The sequence below is a fragment of the Hemicordylus capensis genome, chromosome 1 (assembly GCF_027244095.1).
Source record: "Hemicordylus capensis ecotype Gifberg chromosome 1, rHemCap1.1.pri, whole genome shotgun sequence".
In the NCBI taxonomy this organism is placed as follows: Eukaryota; Metazoa; Chordata; class Lepidosauria; order Squamata; family Cordylidae; genus Hemicordylus; species Hemicordylus capensis.
The window spans coordinates 113669603-113693824 of NC_069657.1; the positions used below are offsets into that span (position 1 = coordinate 113669603).

General features: G+C 43.7%; 1 protein-coding gene across 8 annotated transcripts in view; it reads left to right on the forward strand.

The window, feature by feature from the left end:
• The first annotated feature begins 8994 nt into the window (after positions 1 to 8994).
• The window catches only part of SYT9 (synaptotagmin 9), a 129344-nt gene continuing 114116 nt past the window's right edge, over positions 8995 to 24222 (forward strand). For 7 of the 8 annotated variants that reach the window (XR_008313235.1, XR_008313234.1, XR_008313237.1 and 4 more), the window contains exon 1: positions 9402 to 9549. Coding sequence is in view for 4 of the 8 variants with exons in the window: in XM_053284257.1 (XP_053140232.1) it covers positions 9402 to 9549 (148 nt within the window). In the remaining 4 variants the exon portion in view is untranslated. Of the gene's footprint in view, positions 9550 to 24222 lie in introns of all 8 variants that reach the window. The other variant, XM_053284258.1, reaches the window with a different exon arrangement.

Here is a 24222-nt window from a genome sequence, read left to right on the forward strand (position 1 = left end):
GCATTTCCCTAAGGGTGTCAGCAGAAGCAGCCTATGAGGTAAGGCCACAGCACCTTTTGATTCTGAACCCCCTCTGGTAGCAAGATGATGGACTCAAAAATGACTCCACTGTAAATGGTTTATAAAAACAAGCTCAGCATCTGGAGAACTCTATTGTGTGACTAAAAAGATGACTTATTTTCAAGCTGTGCCATTTGAAATCTTCCTCGAAACACATTATGTGTTGTGATCCTGAGTCTTTATCTACAAAGGGTTGGTCCTGAATCTTGAGGCTTCATTTCAGGTTTTGGTTAGATGTGGGACAAAGCTTTTTCAGTAGAGGGTGGGAAGCATTCACACCAAGGGCTGCCTTTGGATATGTGTATACTGTATTTACCCAAATAGATGATGAGACTGAATTTAAGACAACCTCCTTTTTAAAAAATAGGGGTTAAATCTAGGTTATACCTGCATTGATCGAAAAGGAAGATGACTCTGAATTTAAGGACCCCCCCTCCCCAATTTCTAAGATCAAAGAACTTGGAAAAATCTAGTCTTGGATTCAGGTAAATATGTTACCTAACCTAGAGATAGAAAGCAAAGGACTGCCTATAGATAGATAGTACAAAAAAGCAATGTATTTTTTTAAAAAAACATTTTGATATCTGGTAATAAGCAGAGTGCACTTGCTCTTGAGTAATAATCATGTATAATGTCAAATATGGGAAGGGGGAGAATTACTGCCGTCCCACTCTCTATAAATTGCTGACCCTCATCCTGAATTTGATCTATTGTTCTATTAGTTGTGTACAATTATTAATTGTGTGAGCAACTAATGATTCGTTCTGTTAGTTGTGAACAAAATTATGTTTGGATTTTCTTTGTAACTTTCCTCAGGGTTGTTAAATTTCCTTATAACTTTCCCTTGGAATCATGATTTGGAATATAACTTAGTCCAAATAAATGGAATATTTGCTATCAGATGAATATCTTCTAAATGTAGCATGGCTTTTAGTGAAGCTCACCAGTACAGAAGATATTTGAATGCAGTTTTCCTTGCCGGATATGGGGCAACATATTCCACACTTCTATCAGGGCATGCTGTGATGGAGCTGCCTAGCTATCATTCACCAAGCAAAAATCTGCAATGCTGTTTAACTAATGCTGGCACACAAGTGGATTACAGGGCTCCTGTGGAGTAAACCTATGAAAGCTGTACTTCTTATTGTTCTGAAAACTGATGTGCTTTATTATGTTGGAAAGCTTGAAAGGATGTTAATCAATTGCACCTGCCTTGATGCTATGAAACACTTAAACATGGGAAAGTAGCAAACAAACCAAGCTGGGAAGCCAATTTATCTCTAACAGTTCTCATGCACTACAATAAACAATCATTCAGTCAATTGGTCAAGTTTATTAATATGTAAGCCAAAGGCCACACATTATAAGCAAGCGTGTTTGCAATGGAAATGTGAATCAACAGAGGCACCAGATCTGCCACCAAAAAAAGTTATTTTATATAATTAGAAATCTATTCACTTACTTACATTTTTACTACTTCTTTTATTGTAAGGCAGTTTACAATATAATAGTAAAACAAACCAAAGTGAAAAGCAAGTTTTGGGCAGTATAGAAATGTAATAAATAATAAATAATAATAATAATCCCCTGCTAACTGGGCAAGGAGGCACCTTTTAAAGTGGTGGTTTTCTTTCTTATATTTCGCTCAAGAAGACCAACTGTCCCTGTTCTATCCTAGCACAGTGTCTATCCTAGCACAGTGTTTACCCCAGTACTGGTATCTAACAGTCCAGGGCTATTGCTGGTATCTATCTTGTGTTACTTTTGAGAAATGCTCTTCCAGGACAGGGCACCATCTTCTTCTTATTTTTCCTATGTAAATCAGAGTAAGCAGTAACAACAATGACACAGCCCAGATTTGTCTCAGGCCTTTGGTGGTCTCCTAGGAGCTCCCTGACCTACATAGGAACATAGGAAGCTGCCATATACTATGTCAGACCATTGGTCTATCTAGCTCAGTATTGTCTTCACATACTGGCAGCAGCTTCTCCAAGGTTGCAGGCAGCGATCTCTCTCAGCCCTATCTTGGAGAAGCCAGGGAATTTGTTCTGCTGTCTTTCACTTTATTGAGAAAGGTAATACAGCTATACAAGCCCTGCTGCATTTAATTCAATATTCAGTATTAATGTAACCAAGTCAACATTGCTATAACATAGTCTGAGCTTGAGTCAGACTTTGATTCTAAATTCTTGTCTTGTACCTTTCATATTTAAAATCAACTTCTTTTTTGAATGTAAATGGCTTTGAACATTTTTTTGTTGAAGAACAGTATATACAGTACATCATCATCATCATCATCATCATTATTATTATTATTATTATTATTATTATTATTATTATGCTATTTATACACAGTCTACCAGATGTTATTGACTGGATTTGGTACTTTAATTTCGGGCCCTTTCCAAGGGTCTAGGATAACTAAAGAAGAATTTAAGATATCGTTGTAGTATTCGTGCTGTCCCGAGTAGTGTGGCCTTCTGTAGTTCATTATTATTATTATTATTATTAGTAGTAGTAGTAGTAGTAGTAAAACCTTTTCCGAAATTATGTTTACTCTTCATTCCAGAACAACTTGCTACTGAAGCCATCATCTCAAAAGAACATTGTAAAAGCTGAAGAAATGGAATATCTGTGAACCCAGATTCTCCCTAAGGTGTTTTAACTTTAGACAGAATGTAAGAACAGATAAATATTTGTTTTCAAAAAAACTGCTTTTAAAAGCAAGGAGAGCAAAGCAGGAAAATCAAGCGGAGAAGATCAGATCTATTTCTGCACAAATATTGGTATCTTAGCTAGATACATTTTTGTTCAGATGATTGCAGTAGATTAACTATGGGTGTGCGAGCCGAACCAGGCCCTGTTCGAACCAAGCCAGCTCGGAGCTATACTGGTAAAGGGAAATCCAGTGTGGATTCCCCTTTACCAGTACAAGCAGCAGCAGAGGAGCTTTCCTCAGGATAGAGGGGGCAGGAGGGGAGTAAATATGTACTTGCAAGTATGGCTGTGGCAGCCACCGCCTCAGGAGGGGGGCGGGGGGCATGATGGTGACTTCCCCCACTCCCACTGGCATCCCCCTGAGTAGCCTGGGCCAGTGGCGGCCTGGTTCAGGATCTCTGTGGCCCAATTCAGGCCTCTGCACACGTGCGGGGGCCACTTTACTGACCTCCGTGCATGTGCAGAGGCCATTTGCATGACCACACAAACCAATGGCCTCTGCACATGTGCACTGGTCAATAAAATAGCCCCCACATGTGCTCAGAGGCCCAAATCAGGCTGCTGCTGGCCCGGGGTACTCAGGGGGAGGCCAGTGGGAGTGAGGGGAGCTGCCATGAACTCCTGCCAGTTTTTCTGAACACAAGGACTTTGCAAGCATGTTATACATCCAGAGACTGTTCACACAGCCAAGCGCGGTCTTTGCTGTGCGTGTGAACCCCCGGGAGCCATGCAGCTCCCGGCATCACAGTGGCAAACCCTGTAGGGAGCCCTGACTGTTAGCCAGGGTTAAGGGCAGAAGTGCGCTTTTACCCCCTGGCTAACTGATCGTGTGTCACTGCCACACAACTCTGTGTGCCACCTACACACGAGTAGCCTCCAGGCCTATGTCAGGAGGCTCCCCATAATGCACCATGCACTCACGTGGTGCATTGTGGGAGTTCCGGGTGCCAAGGCAACGTGCCCCGGTTCCCAAGCCTCTGCATGGCCATGGAAAGATGTTGTCTGTGTGGGCGTGCGATCCACACACTCAGCCCGGACAGGGCAGTCATCTGCAGGGGAGGTAAGTGTTTACAGCCTTCCTCCCTGCATGCTCACAATCGGTTTACAGTAATGAAGAGGTTTGGGCATATTAATGCAATTTAGCATTCATTTATTATACAAGGGGTTTATTTACAAAAACCAAGAGGTCTGGGCCTCATTGCTCCACATTTCTACTCTGCTCCTTCCTTTAAATAACTTGGAAAGGCTTACAGATTCTTCTCTTCCAGGCAGCTCACCATGGCAGATCTGCTTACAGGACCACCTAAAAACCAAACCACAGAGTCCAGTTTACTTCCAAAACTGTAATTTGGACCTGGGATTATGCCTCAATTTCACCATTCTAAACTTCTGTTAGAAAGGGGCCATCATGTTGTCTGCATGCATCTGCTGTTATAACTGTGGTTACAGGTTTAAGCAGCAGCTGGAACCAGTGAGTAGGGGTGTGCACGGAACCGCCACACTGTGATCCGGCACTGGGGTGGGGGGGTCGCTTTAAGAGTGGCAGGAGGGTTTACTTACCCCTCCCGCCGGTTTCCACTGTGGCGCCATAATTTGTAGAGTAATTGGGGCGGCAGGATACCTCCCTGCCGCCCCTTCCCCGCTGCAGCACTGCAAAACTCCCAGTAATGCTTTGCGCGTGCGCACATTGTGCACGTGCATCATGTCACTGATGTGCGTGTGCACAAAGCATTACTGGGAGCTTTGCAGAGCTGCAGCGGGGAAGGGGTGGCAGGGAGGTATCCTGCCACCCCAATTACTCTACAAATTACGGCACCACAGCGGAAAGTGGTGGGAGGGGTAAGTAAACCCTCCCGCCGCTCTTAAAGCGACTCCCCACCTTCAATCCGAACCACCCTGGTCCGGACCGGTCTGGAGGCCTTTCAATGGCCTCCGGACCGGTCCGGGCCCATCCCTACCAGTGAGAGGCCAGCTCAGAGCAGCACCAACAGGCAACAGCATTTAAGCTTTGGGCTTACCCAGCACTCCATGGTGTGTTCCCTTCCCTGAACGAATGTCACGCCCCTCCCCGCACACTTCCTACTTCCTCTGCCTGCCAACAGACACACCAGGCCCTGCTGCTGTTATAATTAAAGGGCCAGCTGCATTACCGAGCGAGCACTTCTTGAAGTCTGCGATCCTTGAAGCAATGGCAGTATTAGGTCCATGCTGGACATTGGACTTAATCACACTCCCTCCAAGCTCATGGCCAATTGTGAGTGACTTCCTGGAGCTGTGAAGACATGCCCACAACCTGGTGACAGCATGGCTATACAAGTGGGCGGAACCAAGCTCGGAGGACCAGAAAGTAGGCAGGGAAACTCTAACCTGCTTCAGGAGTTTCCCTAACCGGAGATGGAGGATTGTCTTTGATGCAATCCCCAGTTTAGAACTTTAACTGCAAACTGTAGTTCTAAGTCAGTTCCTGCTATGTCTGAATGTGGCCTTAGTCTGTTTATTGTATTCTTAGCCTATGTTTCAGTTAGTAATAAATATCAAACTCTTGTTTATTAGTTAAAGTTGTACAATTACTTATGGAAGATAAGTAATTTCTCTGCAACACCATGCATTCTATATCTCCCCACTAAGAGGCAGCAGGCCATTTTGGACACCTTTATTCTCTAAAAGATTTACAAGTGGGGAAAAGTTGAAAACACTCAGTCTTGCTTCTCCTTCCCCCTGCTGCCTGCCCCACAACCTGGCTGGGGTGGCACCAGCTCCCTGTTGAGTCTCATTTCATGGAGGCATCCAGCACAGCAGGGGTTGGTCAGTTTCCTAGTTCTTCCATCCATGTAGCTGATGGGACATTATCCCTTGAAAGGCTGGCTCAGTCTCTTCCTCTCCCATCTCAGTTTGTTTTAAAGGTAGTTGAGGGAGGGGCTGCACCATGCTCTGTGGTGTCCCTGTATTTATGTGGCTTGCAAAAAATGGTCCCTCTGAGCTCCTGGCTTCTATCTCCCTGGAGGAGAGCCCCAAGGGTGAAAGACCCTTCCACGGGTTGTCCCTCAGTGCAGCAAGCACTCCACGAACTTGCCTGCTGGTCTCACACAGAGATTTTTCATACTCCTTTGTTATCCTTCACAACCAATGGATTTGTTTGTTGGTGATTATGGGAAATGTGAAGCTATGAAATCTGGTTGGCTCTGTATCCAATCTGTGCAAAGTAGCTTGTAGTAAAATGCTACATACCATAAAATAGGTCAAAAAGACGTGGCATATGTTTGAGATTGTTCCTGACTTATACACAGACACATTTTGATTTGCATAAATAGCTGTTCGTTGCGCCTCAATTTCTAAACCAAAAAGGCTCTTTGTTTAATATTGGAAAACACAAGATGCCCAACCCCCCAAACAGTCAGGTGCAGGCTGTATGTACAATTGTGCATGCATTATTTATAGAAAATAATTGCAGAACAATTAGCTGAGTGACAGTAATGATTTTTGAATAGGAGTGAATAGCGAGACCCAGAAAACATATGGTATTTTACCAACTGTTTATAAATATTATAGCAGAATTGTATAGAAGAACAGCCTCCTCTTCTACAAGAATCAATACAGAAAATTACTGAAATATCTTCTTTAATTGCTGACTACCCATGGTGTGTTATTATCATCCTGACATTTTGTCCTTTGCGTACGTGGTTTTTTTCTCACATACACTCAAATTCTTTCTCTTCTTCCTTCCTTCCAGAGAATTTCTGTTTCTGCTATGCATCCTGGCAGAATAGGGTACAAACTGCCCCAAAGCAGCATACACAGTAGTTCTATTCAGACATAACTTTGTACATGTTTGAAGGTGTCTGTACACATGTACATGTTTTTGTGTGAATGACTGTACATGCATTCATTTTAAAGGTGAATCTGGATATTGGGTACTGGTCTCCTCAAATGCAGGGTATACTGCATGAAGTATACTACTGCATGTGCATTGAACATAATATATTAATAATTGTATGTATGTACAAATATGTACATTGTACACAGAGCTAGTGTGGTGTAGTGGTTAGAGTGCTGGACTAGGACCAGGGAGATTTGAGTTCAAACCCCCATTCAGCCATGAAACTCACTGGGTGACTCTGGGCCAGTCACTTATCTCTCAGCTTAGCCAAACACACAGGGTTTTTGTGATGATAAACATAACAATGGACACCACTCTGGACTCCTTGGAGGAAGAGCAGGATATAAATGTAAAAATAAATAAAACTAGCTGGCCCGGGCTCAGAGCATCTGCGCCCTTAGTTCTCCCTTGTCCCCCTCCCTCTTTCTCGGCCCCTCATTCTTAGCCCTCCCCCCTCCTCTTCCCTCCTCCAATGTGTTTTCTCTTTGGCCAGCCACCCCGCCAGTTGCTTTTTCCGGCCCTCCACTGCTTTCTTCTCCCCGCCCCAGCTGCTGCCACTTTCTCTCACCCTCCCCCCGCCTCTTTCTCTCCATCCTGCCACCACTGCATTCTCTCCCCCACCACTTTCTCTCCCCCACAGCTGCCACTTTCCTCCACTTTCTCCCCCCACCGCCGCTTTCTCTCCCTGCCCGCCCTTCACTAATCTGTCCATTGGCCTTATGTTCCCCACCGCCATTGCTTTCCTCTTCCCCTCCCCTTGCGAAGTCTCGCGAGAGCTGACACACATGGGATTAACCACAGGTACATCTTAGAGAATTTTATATACCTTAACAGTTCTGAGAAACTTCAAGCTTAAAAGGATACCATCTCCATGGGGAAATCCTAAATGTAAAAACCTAGTTGTTCTCGCAGAGTGTTAAACTGGAAGCCTGGGAAGGTCCCTTGAAAACGTCATCATACATCTTTACTCAACACAATCACTGGCTGTAAAGATTGTCAAGTTAAGATGCATCATCACAACTATTGAGTGTTGATATGGTGGGCTGCTATTGGCATAAGGAACACTCAAGTGAACAGGAGTGTAAAGAAGAGCGGGTATGAGTGGGATGGGAATGATCAGCCAAGACTATAACAACACTGTTGCAAGTGTACCTTTTCTTTTTTGTGTGAGGGGTCTATGTGACCTGAAAATTAAAACACGCGTACACACACACACACACAGCAGCCTTGGCATATGTTAGAAAGCTGTATATTGCATTGATTCTCATCTGTACTTTTATGAGCGTGTGTATGCCAGTGTTTGAAGCTACCTGAAGTGATTTCACAGAACATTCGGAGCACAAGACAATTGCTGGCAGATCTCTCTTGGACATCCACTGGCATTTGACAGAGTCTTTGCAATGTATGTGTGCTGTGGGGAAGCAGGGAATACTGACCTATTTTGAGGAGTAGTAACCTCATTGGCTTAAGATGTTGCCTTATTTCCCAATCCCATGAACCACAAAGCAGAATAAACCTGTGAAATGCATTCCTCTTTACCAAGGATTGTGTGCTGTTACCTCTGCATTAATTTGGAAGAGTATGTCTAGACAACACAGGGCCTCTATGGGGAAAGCAGGCAAGGAAAAACATGAGAAGTAGTAATAAAACAAAACAAAAATAAAACAACGACGACGAATAATCTATGAAGGTTTGTATATTTTGTTCCTTCCTTGCACTTAACAACGAGAAGGAAGCAACAGAAGCCATTTCTAACAGGAAAGTTTATGCAGGGATGAGTCCATCCTTCATACCAGCCTGCTTTCCTCCTGTGAGTGACCGGCTGGGGACGACGGAGCAGGAAGAGGCAAAGGATACAAAGCAAACCGTACATTGGACAGCCTCTCCATGTATGTAGCGTTACAGTAATAAAAGGGGCAGGGAAATTGACCAGGAAACAAAAAGCAGGCATGAGTGTAGTTTAACCAGCAGGATGAGTACTTGCTGTTAGCGGCTCCAAAAATGTATTCTAGTTGAAGGAGACCCTCCAGACACAGTCGCATTTCCCCCTCACATCTACACAGAAGAAAAGGGTGGGTGAAAAGGTGTGCTTGGTAGCTTTCGTTCCTTTGTGCAGGAACGTCCAGAAAGCCCGTTTAGATCACGTAATGTAAGTCCACAGGCAAACTTGGTTCCAGAAAGAACATGTGGGGGGAAAGAAACGTGGCAATAAGCATCTGGGGGAACACTGGGAGGGGCCCGCGCTCTCGTCTCGACTTCAGCTCCGAGCTTCCCTCTCCCGCGTCCCCCCGCCCTCCGGTTTGGCGCCTGCCTGCTTCGGCGTCAGCGAGAGTTCCCGCCGCTAGGGAGAGCTGTTTGGGCGCCGCTTTGAGCCGAGGCCCGCGCGCTCAGCCGCCGCGCCGTGGTTGTTTGGGCGCCTAGTCTTGAGCGCAACTGGTGTGTGTTTATGCGCGCGCGCGCGTGTGTAGGGTATCCTCCTCCGCCAGGCGGGCTTTCCTCCCTTTGCACGTACGGTGGTGACTCCAGCACAGTCCCAAGGCCGTCTGGGCGAAGCTGGGAGCAGCAAAGCTCCGAGGGAAGGGCGAGGAGGGGCGTTCTTGCTGCTGCTGCTGCTGCGCCTTCCAAGTATGCAGGCGGCTCCCCAGTTGCCTCGGCGGCGGCAGGCGGGCGACAAGCAGCGGCAGCCAAGGAGGTGCGTGTGAGCGACGGGAGAGCTCCTCTTCACTCACAAGGATGCTGGGGGGCGATGCCTGGCGGCAGGGAGGACGAGATTTGCCAGAAAGCGCTGCAGCTGCTAGCCGAGCTCTGCTCCGTCGGGGCGGTAGAGAACGACAGATGCCTGGAGTTCAGCTACTACCTGCGGGACAGCGCCAGACCCCGGCCCATAGACTCCGGTAAGCGGCGCCGCGCCTCTGGATGCGAGGCTTGGATGGGCTGCTAGAGATGGTAGCAGAAGCAGCGGGACGGGGAGCCCCTTGCCTTGGCATATATATATAGAGAGAGAGAGAGAGAGAGCAAGCTTTCATTTCTCCTGCTTTACAATCTTTGGAGAGGTGGCGCATCTGTGACCGCCTCATCCTAGCGCAATATCCCTTAGGGGGGGGCAGATTTCTTGCTCCATCTGAAATGTCAGGAAATATCCACCATCAGGATGTTATAGCCAGTAAGTGATACTGAAGTTGATGATATCCCTGTTCAAGACAACTAGTAAGCATGCTGTCCTGGGCAGCCCCCATCTCCCATGTCTTCTAGTCACATTTAGTCATCACTCCCGTTGGTTCTGCTGGGACCTTCTTCCAGCTCTGCATGCTTGGAGGATAGATTTTTAAATTGATGTAGAAGGGAATCCCATTGATTTAAACAGGACTGGAATCTTAGGAATCTCAACTTTCCAGCCCAATCTGCATGTTTGCATAAGAGGTAAATCCGCTGAGTTGAGCAGTAGAGTTACTCCATCTAAGTGTGCTTAGGTTTTGCAGCTGTAGGCCAGTGTAAGGTTATCATCTGAACTATTTTAAGATCCAGTCTGGTTTCCCATTGCTACTCTAAGACCTGCACATAAGCAGGATGAACAGAAGAACCTTCCTCAGGAACCAAATAATCATAGCACGGGCTGAGCATGGCAGTGGGATTGGGGTGGTGTGTGTTTTCTATAAGACATCACACTGCACATTGTTCACATTAACATAGTGACTAGAGGGCTCCTGGGCAATTCAGCTCTTACTGGAACGACCTCTCCTCAAAACATAACACAGCTAAATCATTTGTCATCAGTTCCTAATATTCTAAGCATTTGTGCTTAGAATATTTGTGTTACTACAAAAACAAAGCTCTATACCTGGATTCCATTAGGACTAAACTGATTATGAAAATCAACTGGCATCAGAGATTGTTTTCTTTAAAACATGTTTCCTGAGTCCAACAGGATTGCACTGGACTACTGAAGCACTGCCACAATTTATTAGTTCTATCCCTTTAAATGAGTAGCTGTTAGGCTTTGGAAAGTTATTTGCTTCCTGAGTGGAACTGAAAGCTAGAAGTCAGCTTTAGTAAGGAATTTAAGCAAAGTGTGTGCCCTAAACTGTGACACTGATTCTATTTTGTTTCCTCGAAATTATTCTTAGGCTATCATGCTGAGCATACTTGTTTGGAAGTAAGTCTTACTGAAATAAAGAAATGCGCCTCCAACAGTAAATATGCTTAAGGTATTGGGTGGGAAGGGATGTTGGGCTCTGCAGCAGATGAGATTTTGAGTTATTGTTTTCTTTAAGTATAATCCAGTCGTATGTCCTGTAGTGGCATTTTTAATACATTGACAAGCATGATGAGTTTCCTCTCTGTGGTTCTCTACCAGAACAATTGTGCATACTAGGCTTTGGAACTGATTATGGGATTTGCATTGGATTATGTCTTCAGTGTAGCATCTTTGGTTTCTTATCTTTTTGCTAATATTCTGCTTTAAATGCTTCTTTCTTAAGGAAGACTCTCAGTTAGGAAACTGTTGTTGCTGCTCTACTTTCTACAAGGATTTTGAAACACTTTTTTACCCCTGAAATCCTGGGATGAACTCTTCTAGGGAACTTAAAGGTCTCTTCGGGGCATTTATAGATTTGTATTGGATAAAGAGAATAGTTTCCAAATGAATAACTGGGAGGATTTGGTGCATCTTAGGTGTATGTGGGAGTGCATGCGTGCATCTCTGTGTGTGAAATTTGTACCCAGTGCACATCCAACTCCCAAAGTCTAAAAACATGCACAGTCTTCAGCCCATTATGCTCTACCACCCATTTGCCCTGCAGATGGGGGCGGTGATTGGAAGACTAGCATGGGTTATGCAACCAGTATAGCATGATGCAAGGTTCTCCTATGTCACATTATACCTGCTTTTTGTTGGTCCACCTCCTGGGCTTCTGGTTTGGTGTTTTAGCACTAAATCATGAGCTTGGGAAGCTACCAATCAGTGCATTATTAATGTCAGGCATGACGTTCTGAAACTGTATTGATAGTTTGTTTAACCTGAATGTCCTCAGAGTACTTATTGGAAAGAGTGTGCCATTGAATTCACTGGGACTTCTAAAGAACATCTTTCAGATCAGACTGTTAAAGACATTAGTTTATTTATACTTCTGCATCGTGGAGCATGATCTCACCAAAGAAAAACAAAGTCATTCCTATTGATTTCATTGGAGTATTGTGTCTATAGTTTTTCACCTGAAGTTCAGTGACTGTTACTTTATACAGTACAAGCAATTTAATGGATATATACATACTGTTAAATTATTACAGAAAAAGTAAGGGAACTCAAGCAGAACAAGGAAACCACCTCCCCCCCCCACCACCAAGTCTGACATCCTAACTAAATTAATTAATATTTCTGATCAGAAGTTACTCTGAAGGACCACTAAATTTCAGTAGGGCTTCCTCTAGTCCTATTCCAGGTTGTCAGCTACTGGGAGTATTTATCACCAATCTTTACATATAGAAACTATGTTCTGAAGTCAGCTAAAACTTCGCAAAGGGCACTTTGTTGCTAAACATGCATCAGATAAAATCATGCCGCTTGTACTAGGCAAAATATACAAGTGTAATGTACCATATTTACCCGAATCAAAGACAACTCTGAATGTAGATGGTTCCCTTTAAAAGTAGAAGTTAAATACAGATTATACCTGCATTTACTTGAAAGGAACAGAACTTTGAATATAAGACAACATCCTGATTTTCTTATATCAAAGAACTTGGAAAAACCATAGTCTTGGATACAGGCAAATACAGTGTTCTTTTCAGTAATTACCAGCCATAGGGTCATCATGACCTGCACCCTGATTAATGTCAGTACATTGTAAAATGCTTATACATTATAAAATACTTTTATTGTTAAAATGGAAAGTTCTGGGAATCCTACAAGAACGCCCATCAAAATATATAACTGAATGTGAAGATAGCACCTCAAAGACATCCCTACATTTGGTTGGATTTCATGATGAAAGATGAAAGTGACTTGCCTCTATTTTCTGACGATGTAGTCAAGTTAGGTAACTATTGGAATAATCTGTTTTCTTTGATATAAGGGTTACCTAAATTAGTAGGGAGTTGTATTTGCACCATCTTCTGCAGATGCCATGAAAAACAACAAATTCTTTGGAGGGTCCCTGTTCAGAAAGGAAAACTTCTAGATTATTCATCTGGAAGTTTCCCACATGTGGCTTTTAGCCTGCATCTCCTCCAGAATGGGTGTGTGTGTGTTCACATTTTGACCAGGTTTAACTCGAAGTCCCTGCGAGCTTTCAGGGAGCACTTCACACACAATTCAGGTTTTTCACTGCATGTTAGAATGTAGCCTGATTTATATCCGGGGTAAAAAAATCCATTTTGGGGGCAGCTTTGAACTCGCATAAAAGCCTCACAGCAAACTTGATGTAAAACCTGCTGTCTGGGAAAACTCCTGCTATGCTGAATGTAGAACTTTTGTAAACAGTCTCAGTAAATTCGTTTAATTGCTTCAGCACTATTAAGTGTGTTCATTTGGCTTCGTTGCCGCTCTCAGTCTCTACTACCACCCCCGCATATATAACAGTTACTACTCCATGGAACTGTTTACTAGTTTATGTGCCCACACCTATTACCTGTGTTGGCTGTTTGTGGCATAGCAACACTTAAAAAACCCCAATATGAAGCTGTCTAATACTGAGTCAGACCAGTATTGTCTAATACTGGCAGCAGCTCTCCCGGGTCACAGGCAGAGATCTTTCCAGTCTTGTTGCCTGATTTGGTGGGGATGGAGCCTGGAACCTTCCGCATACGAATTGCGTGCTGTCCTACTAAGTTATACCTCACCTCACCCCATTCCTTTTAAAGAAGCCTCCCTGCCTGGTTACATGGGGCAGTTACTTGCCGCAGGCAACCAAGTAAGTGGCTATTCACAAGCCCAGCCTATTTTTAGGAGCAATTTTCTGTATTAGGTTTAATGGTGAGAAATAAAATGTTACTTGGGCTTACACAAATGTCTGTACTTGTGAACATTATTATCAAAAGATCCCAAGCATTTCAAGTAAAGATTCTTAAACACTGAGGCAGTTCTCACGAGCAGCAGAAACCGGGTTAAGGGAGCCCAGCCTGGTTTCTGCTGCTCTTGTGCAGCAATGGGAGCTGTGTGGCTCCCGGAGGCAAGCCCGTCTAAATGCCTTCCCCCTTAAATGAGGTTAGCAGAGCGAGCGCTCCACTAACCCTGTTTTCTTTGGTCGTGTGCCGTGGCTGATTGCAGCCATGGCAGCCACACTGGGGGAGGGGGGACCCCAGTAATGCGCCATGTACTTGTGTGGTGCATTCCTGGGGCTCTGGGGGCAGGGCGCAGCATGGCAGCGCTTCCCTCTGCCCGACTCCTGGAGCTGCTGGATGAGCTGCGGCCGGGCGCAGGAGCGCCTGAGTGAAGCCACCACTCATCTGGGTGAGTGATTCGCCCGCCCAGTAATGGGCTAGTGATTGTCTGCAGGGAGAGCGAGTCAAGCCTGCTCTCCCTACAGAACCTGTTCCAGTTCTACATCATGGATCGTGTGTAGAGCCTTATAGTTGACCATTGTAAAAGGTTTAAACATGGGCTTCACAAGTTAAACCATAGCTGTCAATTATACTTGGTGGACATTCACACAATCAAAAAATGTGTTCTACCCAGTTTTGGGAGCTGTGTGTGTTCCCAGTTTTCAGTTGCGTGGAAGCAAGGTAGAAGGAAAACCTGGGTAGACGTGATTGTATGGAAGCAAATTAGGAGGAAAAGGCGAATAATCTCTTGGTGTGACTGATGGATACCTATCAAAAGGAATTTGTAAAGTGTTTGTTTCATTCGGCCTTTGTCATGTTGCTGAATTCTCAACTACATTTCTGAGATGTTGTCCAAGATAACTTTCAATAAGCAAATGACTTGGACTATATTGTAAAAGTTTTCTCTTCAATCCTCAGAGTTCTTGTTCAAATATAGTCTTATCCAGGCCCTACTGAGAACATTGGAATGGCTACTGTTCAGCTGCAAAATAATTGGTTGAGTACAGAAACCATTGATTTTATCAAAAGCTCTTGAGATTTCTTGCAAAAGACACATTATTTCTACAAAAATAGAATGTAGCTCAACTTCTCCCCTCCCCTGCCTAGTATCCTGAGCCTAAAGGTTGACAGTGAACAAAGTAGTGTGTCTTAATATAGTTATAGCATTGCTCTGTCAATGGCATGTGCAACTTGTCTATCCTGCTGTGTGGGTATAATCCTGAGCTTTTATTTTTCATAAGTTCTCAGTTTCATGTTTATTCCATTCAGTTCCATAAATATTCAATTTTCCCTGCTAACTTGGTGAAGAGGCACCTTTTAAAGTGGTATCTCTTACATTTAGCAGAGAGATAGCAATTGTCCCTATTCATCCCAGTGAATATTCATCCCAGTCTCCCAGTGACTTGATGGTGTTTCTCTTTAGAAGATTGCTAGCTACAGTGAACCATCTTCTCATTCTTTTTGCTATGTAAAAAAGCCCTTTCTTTTTTCAAAGGGTTTTTGTTGTTATTGAAAAGCACTATATGGATATTCTAAATGGTAAGATAAAAACAAGCCTTTCTGCAACTAAAGTGGCACCCTTATATTCTGCCTGAAGTTTTTGAAGCTACTTTATCAATATGGGCTAATATCCTCACTAATGATGTGGAGGCACATCACCCAAATCACCTCCACAGTGATTACTAATGCAGAAACACACTGCATATGTACAGGAAGGGGGCAGGTTTGCCAACTTTCCCCTCCCCTGGAAATACTACCTGTAACTCATAAATAGATCCCTGAGCATTTCAGGGAGTACTTCTGAGGGAGGGGCTTGACACCCACCTACCCCCCTGCCCCATGCACAGTGCAACTCTGCATTACTAAACGCTATGGAGGTGCTTTCAACTCTTTATTTGAAACCATGCTTACAGCCCTCAGGTGTACAGAACCCTGTTTCATGCACAGAGCATGATCCATATGCAAAAGTTTGCTTGCACCCACAGATATCTTTTGCTTTCAATATCAGGGCAATACAATAGAACTTAGTGGTTTTTAACATAGTGCTTTTCTTAATAATGAAATGCATTTTTTTTAAAGTGGAAACCATTATTTCTTATTGCTTTTTTAGCTGCTATGCAATGCATGAAGTAATTGGCTGACATCCTAACTAAATTTACTCAAGGAAGTCCCATTGAAATTAAAAGGTGATTTTTAATTTTAATTTCATCTTTTAATTTCAATGGGACTTCCTTGAGTAAATTTAGTCAGGATGTCAGCCACTGTCTACATATATCTGAGGACTGTGCTTTTAGCTCATCTTTCTCTAGCTGAAGTACTGTACACTGTATAATTATATGAGGAATGCAGATTAAAAGAAATTCCCTTGCTGGCTGCCTTTCTGATGATCAGGTCAAATGTCTTATCCTAGTAGGAAAACATTATATTGAGTTTACAAAAAAGAAAGGTAGTGCTCTGTGTGGCTCGGCAGAAACCTATCAATAGTAGACAAGCCAAAGACTGCTTGATTTATTCAGACAAGCAGTCTCATTGAGTTATTAGTGGAAGGCTGTTAATGGGCTCTGAGGAATGTCTCTTCAAGTTGTTGTGGTCTGGAAGGATGGTGGTAACAGAATGGAGCCAACTAAGAAAAAAATGTTCCTAATTAGTATTGTTAGCTTGACTCCAACATTATTCACATTTTAGCTTAATTCCTGTAAAAAATGTTTTCATTTGAAGATTTGATCATTATGGGGAAGGTTGCTACAAGTACATAAGATAGCAAATGCTTTAGAAAAATAAAAGAAATTAAAAGCAAGCATTGGTTTATCAATTTACGTGCTGTAAATAGTTGGGTACCCAGTTGAATTAGTAGCCAGCTTAAAGCCAGGGTTCTAGCAATGTGAGGTGGATCTCCTTGCAGGCAGTTGCCCCTGCTCAATAATGCCCTTCTGTGCGTTCTGCTTTTTCAGCCCCTTATAGGACTTTGCTGTGTGCAGTAAATAAGTCACTTCTATATTAATTTTATTTATGGATTGCATTTATATTCCGCTCTTCCTCCAACAAGCTCAGGGTGGTATACATGGTTGTTTTTATCTTCACCACAATGCTGTGGGGTAGGCTAGCATAAGAGAGAGGTTACTGGCCCAACCTCACTTTGGTAAGCTTGAAGGCTAAATGAGGATTTGAACTTGCATCTCCCCAGTCCAACACAGTAAACACTATTCCACAGTCCACACTTGTTTTCATGAAATACCTATGTGGGGAGGTATTCCATGCACTGTTCCCTCTAGCAGGGATTCCCAGATGTTGTTGACTACAACTCCCATAATCCCCAAGCAAAAGCCATTGCATCTGGGGATTCTGGGAACTGTAGTCAACAACATCTGGGAATCCCTGTTAGGGGAACACTGATTCCATGAGAAACAGTATGGAGTAGTGGTTAGCATGTTGGACTAGCAGATCAGACCTGCAGATCTATTTCCTCTATCGCAGGGCTGCTCAGCTTTGGCCCGCCTGCAGATGTTGGTCTACAACTCCCATAATCCATGGCTATTAGCCACTGTGGCTGAGGATTATGGGAATTGTAGTCCAAAAACAGCTGGAGGGCCTAAGTTGAGCAGGCCTGCTCTGTCGGCACAGTGATAATGAATGGAGAGCCATTCTGCCCACCCTGACCAGCTATCTGGATGGATTTGTACTGGATAGCAAATGCATGTGTAAATTTTAATACAGATACAGCTGCACACATCAGAAAATGGCATTTGACCCTCGCAGCAGACTCTTCCCTCTTGCATACAGGTTTCTTAGGGCTGAGCCCAATCTCTAAGGAAGATAATATTTTATTCCTGCCTCAACTGCTGCTTGGTTAGAGGTTTTGTGCACTGGACATGAGATCCCATGCTGGTCATTGCCAGCCACATGCTAGATGGGTGGCAGCATGCCTCCTTGGTGGTGACAATGGGGCTCTCTCTTTCCTGTATTCATGTTTCATGTTTTCTTTCCCCGATACGACATAAAATCAGATGTGATAGTAAGAACTGTCAGACAGTTTGTCTTTGTTTTATTCTTAGTTATGATTGAAGGGGTTCACTATATTAAAGCTTCTGAGATCTGCTAGTTTATGCAAATGCTATAGAAGACTCCTTTGGCCATAGAACTCCTTTCTATCACGCAGGAGGATGTCCAAGAGCATCCCCATTGCTGTAAACAGTGGCTGAGTAAGCAAACACTCCAGTAATGCTCTGTTGTTAGACATTTCCTCTGTAAATCTGAGGTCAGCCACTGTTTGAAATATGGCTCCTGTGTAAATGCGGTCTGACTGTTCCTATTGCATGTATGTATGTATGTATGTATGTATGTATGTATGTATGTATGTATGTATTGCATTTATAAACCGCCCCATCCAGAGGCTCTGGGCAGTGTACAACAACTTTAAAAATACATAAAAACACCCAATTCAAAGCACAGTGCTAAAACAATATAAAAACAATTCAAAAACAATTAAAACAATTTAAAACCAATTAAAATACTTTTAAAAAACAACAACACTTTACAAGCCTTGGAAGGCCAGGCCAAACAAATACGTTTTTAGGGCTCTCTTAAAGGCTGACAGTGAGCCTAAACTGTGGATATCTGTCGAGAATGCATTCCATAGACCAGGAGCAGCTACAGAAAAGGCCCAGTTCCGAGTCTCCACCAGGCGTACCGGTGATAACTGGAGACGGACCGCTCCAGATGAATCAATCATATTTAATGTTGGAGAATTAGTGTGGTCTGCTAGCCTTGGATCTTGAAGGACTGGGTTCAGATAGGATTAGTTTCCCATTTGAGTCAGCATAACATAGTGATTAGAGTGTTGGACTAGGACTGGGAATACCCGTGTTTGAATCCCCATTCAACCATGAAACTCACTGGGTGACTCTGGGCCAGTCATGTATCGCTCAACTTAACCTACCTCACAGGGTTATTATGAGGATAAAAATAAACATGTACAGTGCTCTGAGCTTGGAGGAAGAGCGGGATATAAATGTAAAATAATAATACATTAAAATAAAATAAAATAAATAAAATATTTAGTTGATGGCCTTGGGCAGAGTTCTCTCCCTCGCTTCCTCTCTCCCTTCACCACATGCTATAATCTTTCAGAGTAGGGATGTGTGTGGAGCAGATTTTGTGTTCAGTTTTGAGCTTGGAATGAAACACAAAATGACCGAAATGTTCCATTAAAGCAGCGGTCAAGCTGGTTGTTTCGATGGAACAAACTCAAAATGTTTTGAGTGTTTTGGCTGTAGGAACAATGGGGAAAACAAACACCCATTGTTCTTCATGGGTAGCTCCTAGAGACACCAACGTGGGTTGGATGGTAGGGCATGATGTATGTTATCTAACCCACAAAGAAATGGCAATTTTAAACAAATTTTTAAGCTTTCCCCCAAACCCCCATAGGATCTTAGTAGCAGGCATAGCCATAAGATGAACTAGAGCAACTTCAGCCACATGTTGACTAAGTACATCTTAAATACAGATTGCAGAGCAGACCGGAGCAGTGAGTGAAGCACAAGTTAAGTCTCAGGACCAGACGTTGAGTTCATCACAGCAATCACCAAGAAATCTCTCTCTCTCTCTCTCTCTCTCTCTCTCTCTCTCTCTCTCTCTCTCTCTCACACACACACACACACACACACACACACACACACACACACTGCCACTGTCCATTTCTCACCACAACACTATCTCACAAACAAAACAACCTCGACTCAAGGAAGGCAGGTACCCAGGTTCTGCCACTATCAAACTGAGATGCAGCAAAACCAGATAGTTATGCCAGCAATAGCACAGGCAGCATATTATACTCAGTAATGAGAAAATAAAACCACAAAATCAAACCTTCCTTCCTCCTGTCCTGATATATCCTCTTCTTCAAGAGAGGCACGATATAAGGGTTTTCTCTGCCTCCCAATGCCTCTGAATGCATTTTGAAATCTCCTCTTTTTGGGTTCCCCCACCCTCCTTACTCTCCCCAGCCAATGGTGGCACAGTTGCCCATGACAACACTTGATTTATTTGCTAATAAGCCAACCAAGAAGCAAAGTGATCACAAGCCAGTCAGAAGCCAGTGCCAGAAAACCAATCAGCAAGAGAAAAACAGATCTCCAAAATGGTGCTTGGAAGATTGAAACGTTTCAACCAAAATGGGGGTTGTTCTGCTTCAAGTTTGAAACAGGCACTTTATTTAAGGGGCATTCTGTTTCGAGCTCTAAACGCTTGAAATGGTCAATTTTGCTGGTGAAATGTTCTGCACATCCCTATTTCAGAGCTGAGAGGTGATATTTTATGGCTGCCATTGCTCATGTGTTCCACCATGGTCCCTGGCCAAACCTGATAGCAGTATTGTTTGGTGTTTCAAGCTCTAGCCTGGGGAAAATAAAACTAGTCTCTAGAAGTTAAGCTAAGCTGCTGCACATACATGTATGTGTTTGTGAATATCACAAATTTTTGTTTGTTTGTTTGTTTGATTGTTTATTAGATTTATATACCGTCTAATATAGAAATCTCTAGGCGGTGTACAGAATTAAAACACAATACAAATTTATAAAAAATTTAAAATTCACACAAAAAAGATAAAAATCATAATCAATAAAAAGACATTAAAATTTAAAATTTGGTTTCAGTTAAAAATCTGGGAAAATACTGTAGGTATGTCTTCAGGGTCCTCCTAAGAGCAAATAGAGAAGGAGATGCTCTTATTTCAGCCGGGAGCATGTTCCAAAGCCCTGAGGCAGCCACAGAGAAGGCCTGGTCCTGAGTTGCCACCAAACGAGCTGGTGGCAACCGTAACCAGACCTCTCCAGATGATCATAATAGGCGACGGGGTTCACGACAGAGAAGGCGCTCTCTTAAGTACCCTGGACCTAAGCTGTTAAGGGCTGTGATAACCAGTACTTTGTATTTCGTTCAGAAACATATTGGCAGCCAGTGCAGTTCTTTTAGAATCAGTGTTATATGGTCCCTTTGGGTAAACCCAGAGACCAATCTGGCTGCCACATTCTGTACCAATTGTAGTTTCCAAACTATGAACAAAGGCAGCCCCACATAGAATTCATTACAGACTAGAGGTTACCAGCACATGTACCACTGTTTTAAGGTCATTTGTCTCCAGAAATGAACATATCTGGTGTATCAGTGGAAGCTGATAAAAAGCACTCTTGGGCACAGCCTCAACCTGAGAAACCAGGGAGAGTTTGGGATCCAGGAGCACTCCCAGACTACGAACCTGATATTTTAGGGGGAGTGTAACCCCATACATAACAGGCAGATCTAAACCAACTTTCGGATCCTGAGCCCCTACAGACAGTACCTCTGTCTTGTTTGGAGTCAGCTTCAGCCTGTTATCCCCCATCCAGCCCAATATTGCCTTCAGGCAGGCACTTGTAGGGCGGGGTCATGCCATTTGCAGATGAAGTTGGTATGGAGAAATAGATCTGGATGTCATCAGCATGTTGATAGCATCCCACACCAAACTTCCTGACAATCTCTCCAGAGGTTTCATGTAGATGTTAAAAGGCATTGGAGACAGTATGGAGCCTTGTGGAACCGCAAACTTTAGCTCTCGCTTTTCAGAACATCAGTTTCCTTGTGACATCATCTGAAATCTGCCAGAGAGGTAGGAACAAGACCATTGTAAGACAGTGCCACCCATTCCCACCTCCTTCAAGCTACCCATTAGGATACTATGGTCAATGGTATTCAAAGCCTCCAAGAGATCCAAAAGGATCAGCAGAGTTACACTTCCTCTGTCAATCGCCAATTGGAAATCATACATCAGGCCGACCAAGGCAGTCTCAACTCCATAGACCACCCGAAAGCCAGTCAGGAAAGGATCTAAATAGTCTGTGTCATCCAAAACTTCCTGGAGCTGAGAAGCAACCACTCGCTCAATCACCTTGCCCAACCAAGGAAGATTAAAGTCTGTAATTAGCTAGCTCTGAGGGATCCAATTCAGGTTTCTTCAAATAAGGTTTAATAACACCTATTGAAGGTTTTAAAAATTTTCTTGCACAGGAAATTATGGTAATGCTTATGTAGCACTTGATAGAAAAACAAAGAAGGCTGTTTCCTTGTTCTTTCCACTCCCCCTGCCACACAAATGCCCTGCCATTTCAAGAACATATTGAGGCTATTCACACGATTGCAGAAAATTGGGCTAGCCTCCGCTAGCCCGACTTTCTGCAATTGTGAGAACCACCGGGCTTGACTGCGAGCCTGGTGGTTCTTGAGTGGGTAACCCAGTCAAGTAGCCCGCCCCTAAACTAGGGCTCCACAAACCCGTTTTTTTAATAGCCACGGCTACTCACGAGGAGACCTCCAGAGGGGAGGCAAAAAGCCGGCTTCAGGGGTCTTGCCATCATGCCCTGCGTGCTCACACAGGGCATGCTGGAACTTCCAAGGGCCGATTGGCCCCTGTTCCCCCCCAGCCCCCGCCGGCTCCGTCATGGAGCCAGCAATCGTGTGGGCGGCCAATTCGGCCCAGGGCTCCCACCCTGCTTGTGTGTGGGAAGAGCGGGCTTTGCCCTCTCTCCCCGCTCATTCTCCAAAACCGGGTCTCGCTGATCATGAGACCTGGCTCATTGTGTCTTCCCTATTTCTAGCCTAGACCAATTATTTTGCTTTGCTTGTTTTTGAATCCTCCTCCTTGCAAAAATCCCATCCCTACCCCAAGCAGAGCTAGGAGAAGCGGTAAGGCAAGCAAGGCAGCTCAGTGCAGCACATATAGGGGCACAACCAGAGTTGCCACATTTGTCAGAGAGAATTCCTGGACACACTCGAGGGGAGGGAGGGGTGCAAACGTTAAAACCCTACTTTTCTACCGTCCAAGATTGGAACAAGTGCTTGACAATGTAGCCTTGCTGTTGTTTCGCACATTTTTCCCTATAGTGTTCTTTCCACAGGAGATTGTTAGGAGCAAATATCGTTTTGGGTGCAGTAGCTGGAGTAGCTGAGCTTCATCTTTCATGTTGTAGAAGTAAAGGACAGATATATTTTAAGGCCTCTTCTTCCTTGCATTTCTTCCTGCAGTTCCACACAGGAGGTCCTTCCATTTGGCTAAGAGGGGCCCGCGCAAGCCTGCAGGTGCTACATCAGGCAATGAGTGTTCCAGAGAGAAGTGGGATTCCAAAAGTGCCACTAGAAAAAAGGGGGCTCTCTCCATCCATATACTTCCTGGAAGCCCACTACCACCCTTGCTACCTCTAGGGGTGATCCATAAAGGAGGGGTGGCAGTTTACTGCGCCATATAGAGAGAGCCAGCCTAGCAGTCAGTAGCACCAATACCAGAGAATGGGTAAGAACATGGGGCTTTTAAACACTGACATTATGTAGCTATAATGGCTGGAGAGAAGCACCAAAAAAACTGGTAAAAATTTGTTATTGCAGATTTGTAAACCACCCAGAGACTTGCATTTTGGGCGGTATATAAATGTTTTAAATAAATAAATACAAAATAAATGGAGGCAAACATTTCAAATGTGTTTTTCGGTTAGGGAAAAGTCTGTCATATACATAAATATTATTTTGTTCCTTATTTGTAGTCTAAAACCCTGATGTTGTTGCATCAGCACAAGAAGTGCTGTCACAAAACAGAGCCTACATCCTATCAGCTACTTTTAATCTTCAAAACCGGCAATGACTCAGTCTGCAGTGTGGCCCTTGGGGAAACATTAGTAGAAGATATGGGGATACCACATAGGATTGACAGCTCCATTATTCATTTCTATAATAATTTTTTTTACTGTTGATATGTACCATTGAGAAGAGCCAGAGCATGTGTTACTCCTGCCATGAAGATGCTGCCAAAAATGGCATCCCTACGGCTAGATGTCTGCTTCTTAGCAGCAACTAAGAGTGATTATTAGTGCACAGTATGTAGCCAACATATACTAAGTTATCCCTGGTCTTTTTCCATGTCCCTGATGGTGGCTGGTGTGAGTAAGGACACTCACAACCTGATAGCTGCACTCAATGCAGTAAGACTCAGCAGTGTATTCCCAGAGCAGAGGAAACATATTTTCCAGATCTTGGTATGGCACAATAGTGAGCAAAGGATGCAGTCATCTGCGCCCCTAATTCAGTAAATGAAATTTGAAATAGATTCATCTGTCAGCATTTTCTCTCATATTATATCCTCCAGTTTCGGTACATTCCCTTGGAATAGCAAACGTCCTACACAGATTAGTTTTTTTGAGTGTGTATGTTACAACTTTGAGGCAAAGAGGGTACTCTGGATTGCTCGTCATGTATTGTCATTGTTTTTGGAAACGGCTATATCCCTCCTTTTCATTCATAAAAAGTATTCTGGTAACATCAATGAGACTTTTTCCTAAGAAACAAGCAAGGATCTGACCCTAGGAACCTTCCATTAAAAATTCATAAAGGTCATGAGAAACTGTTGTGAAGCTCCAAAATAGGATGAAAAGAGAGATCAGGAAATACTTATGCTGATAAAGAAGATAAATACAAAGGCCAGACCATTAATCATGGTGAGTTTCATT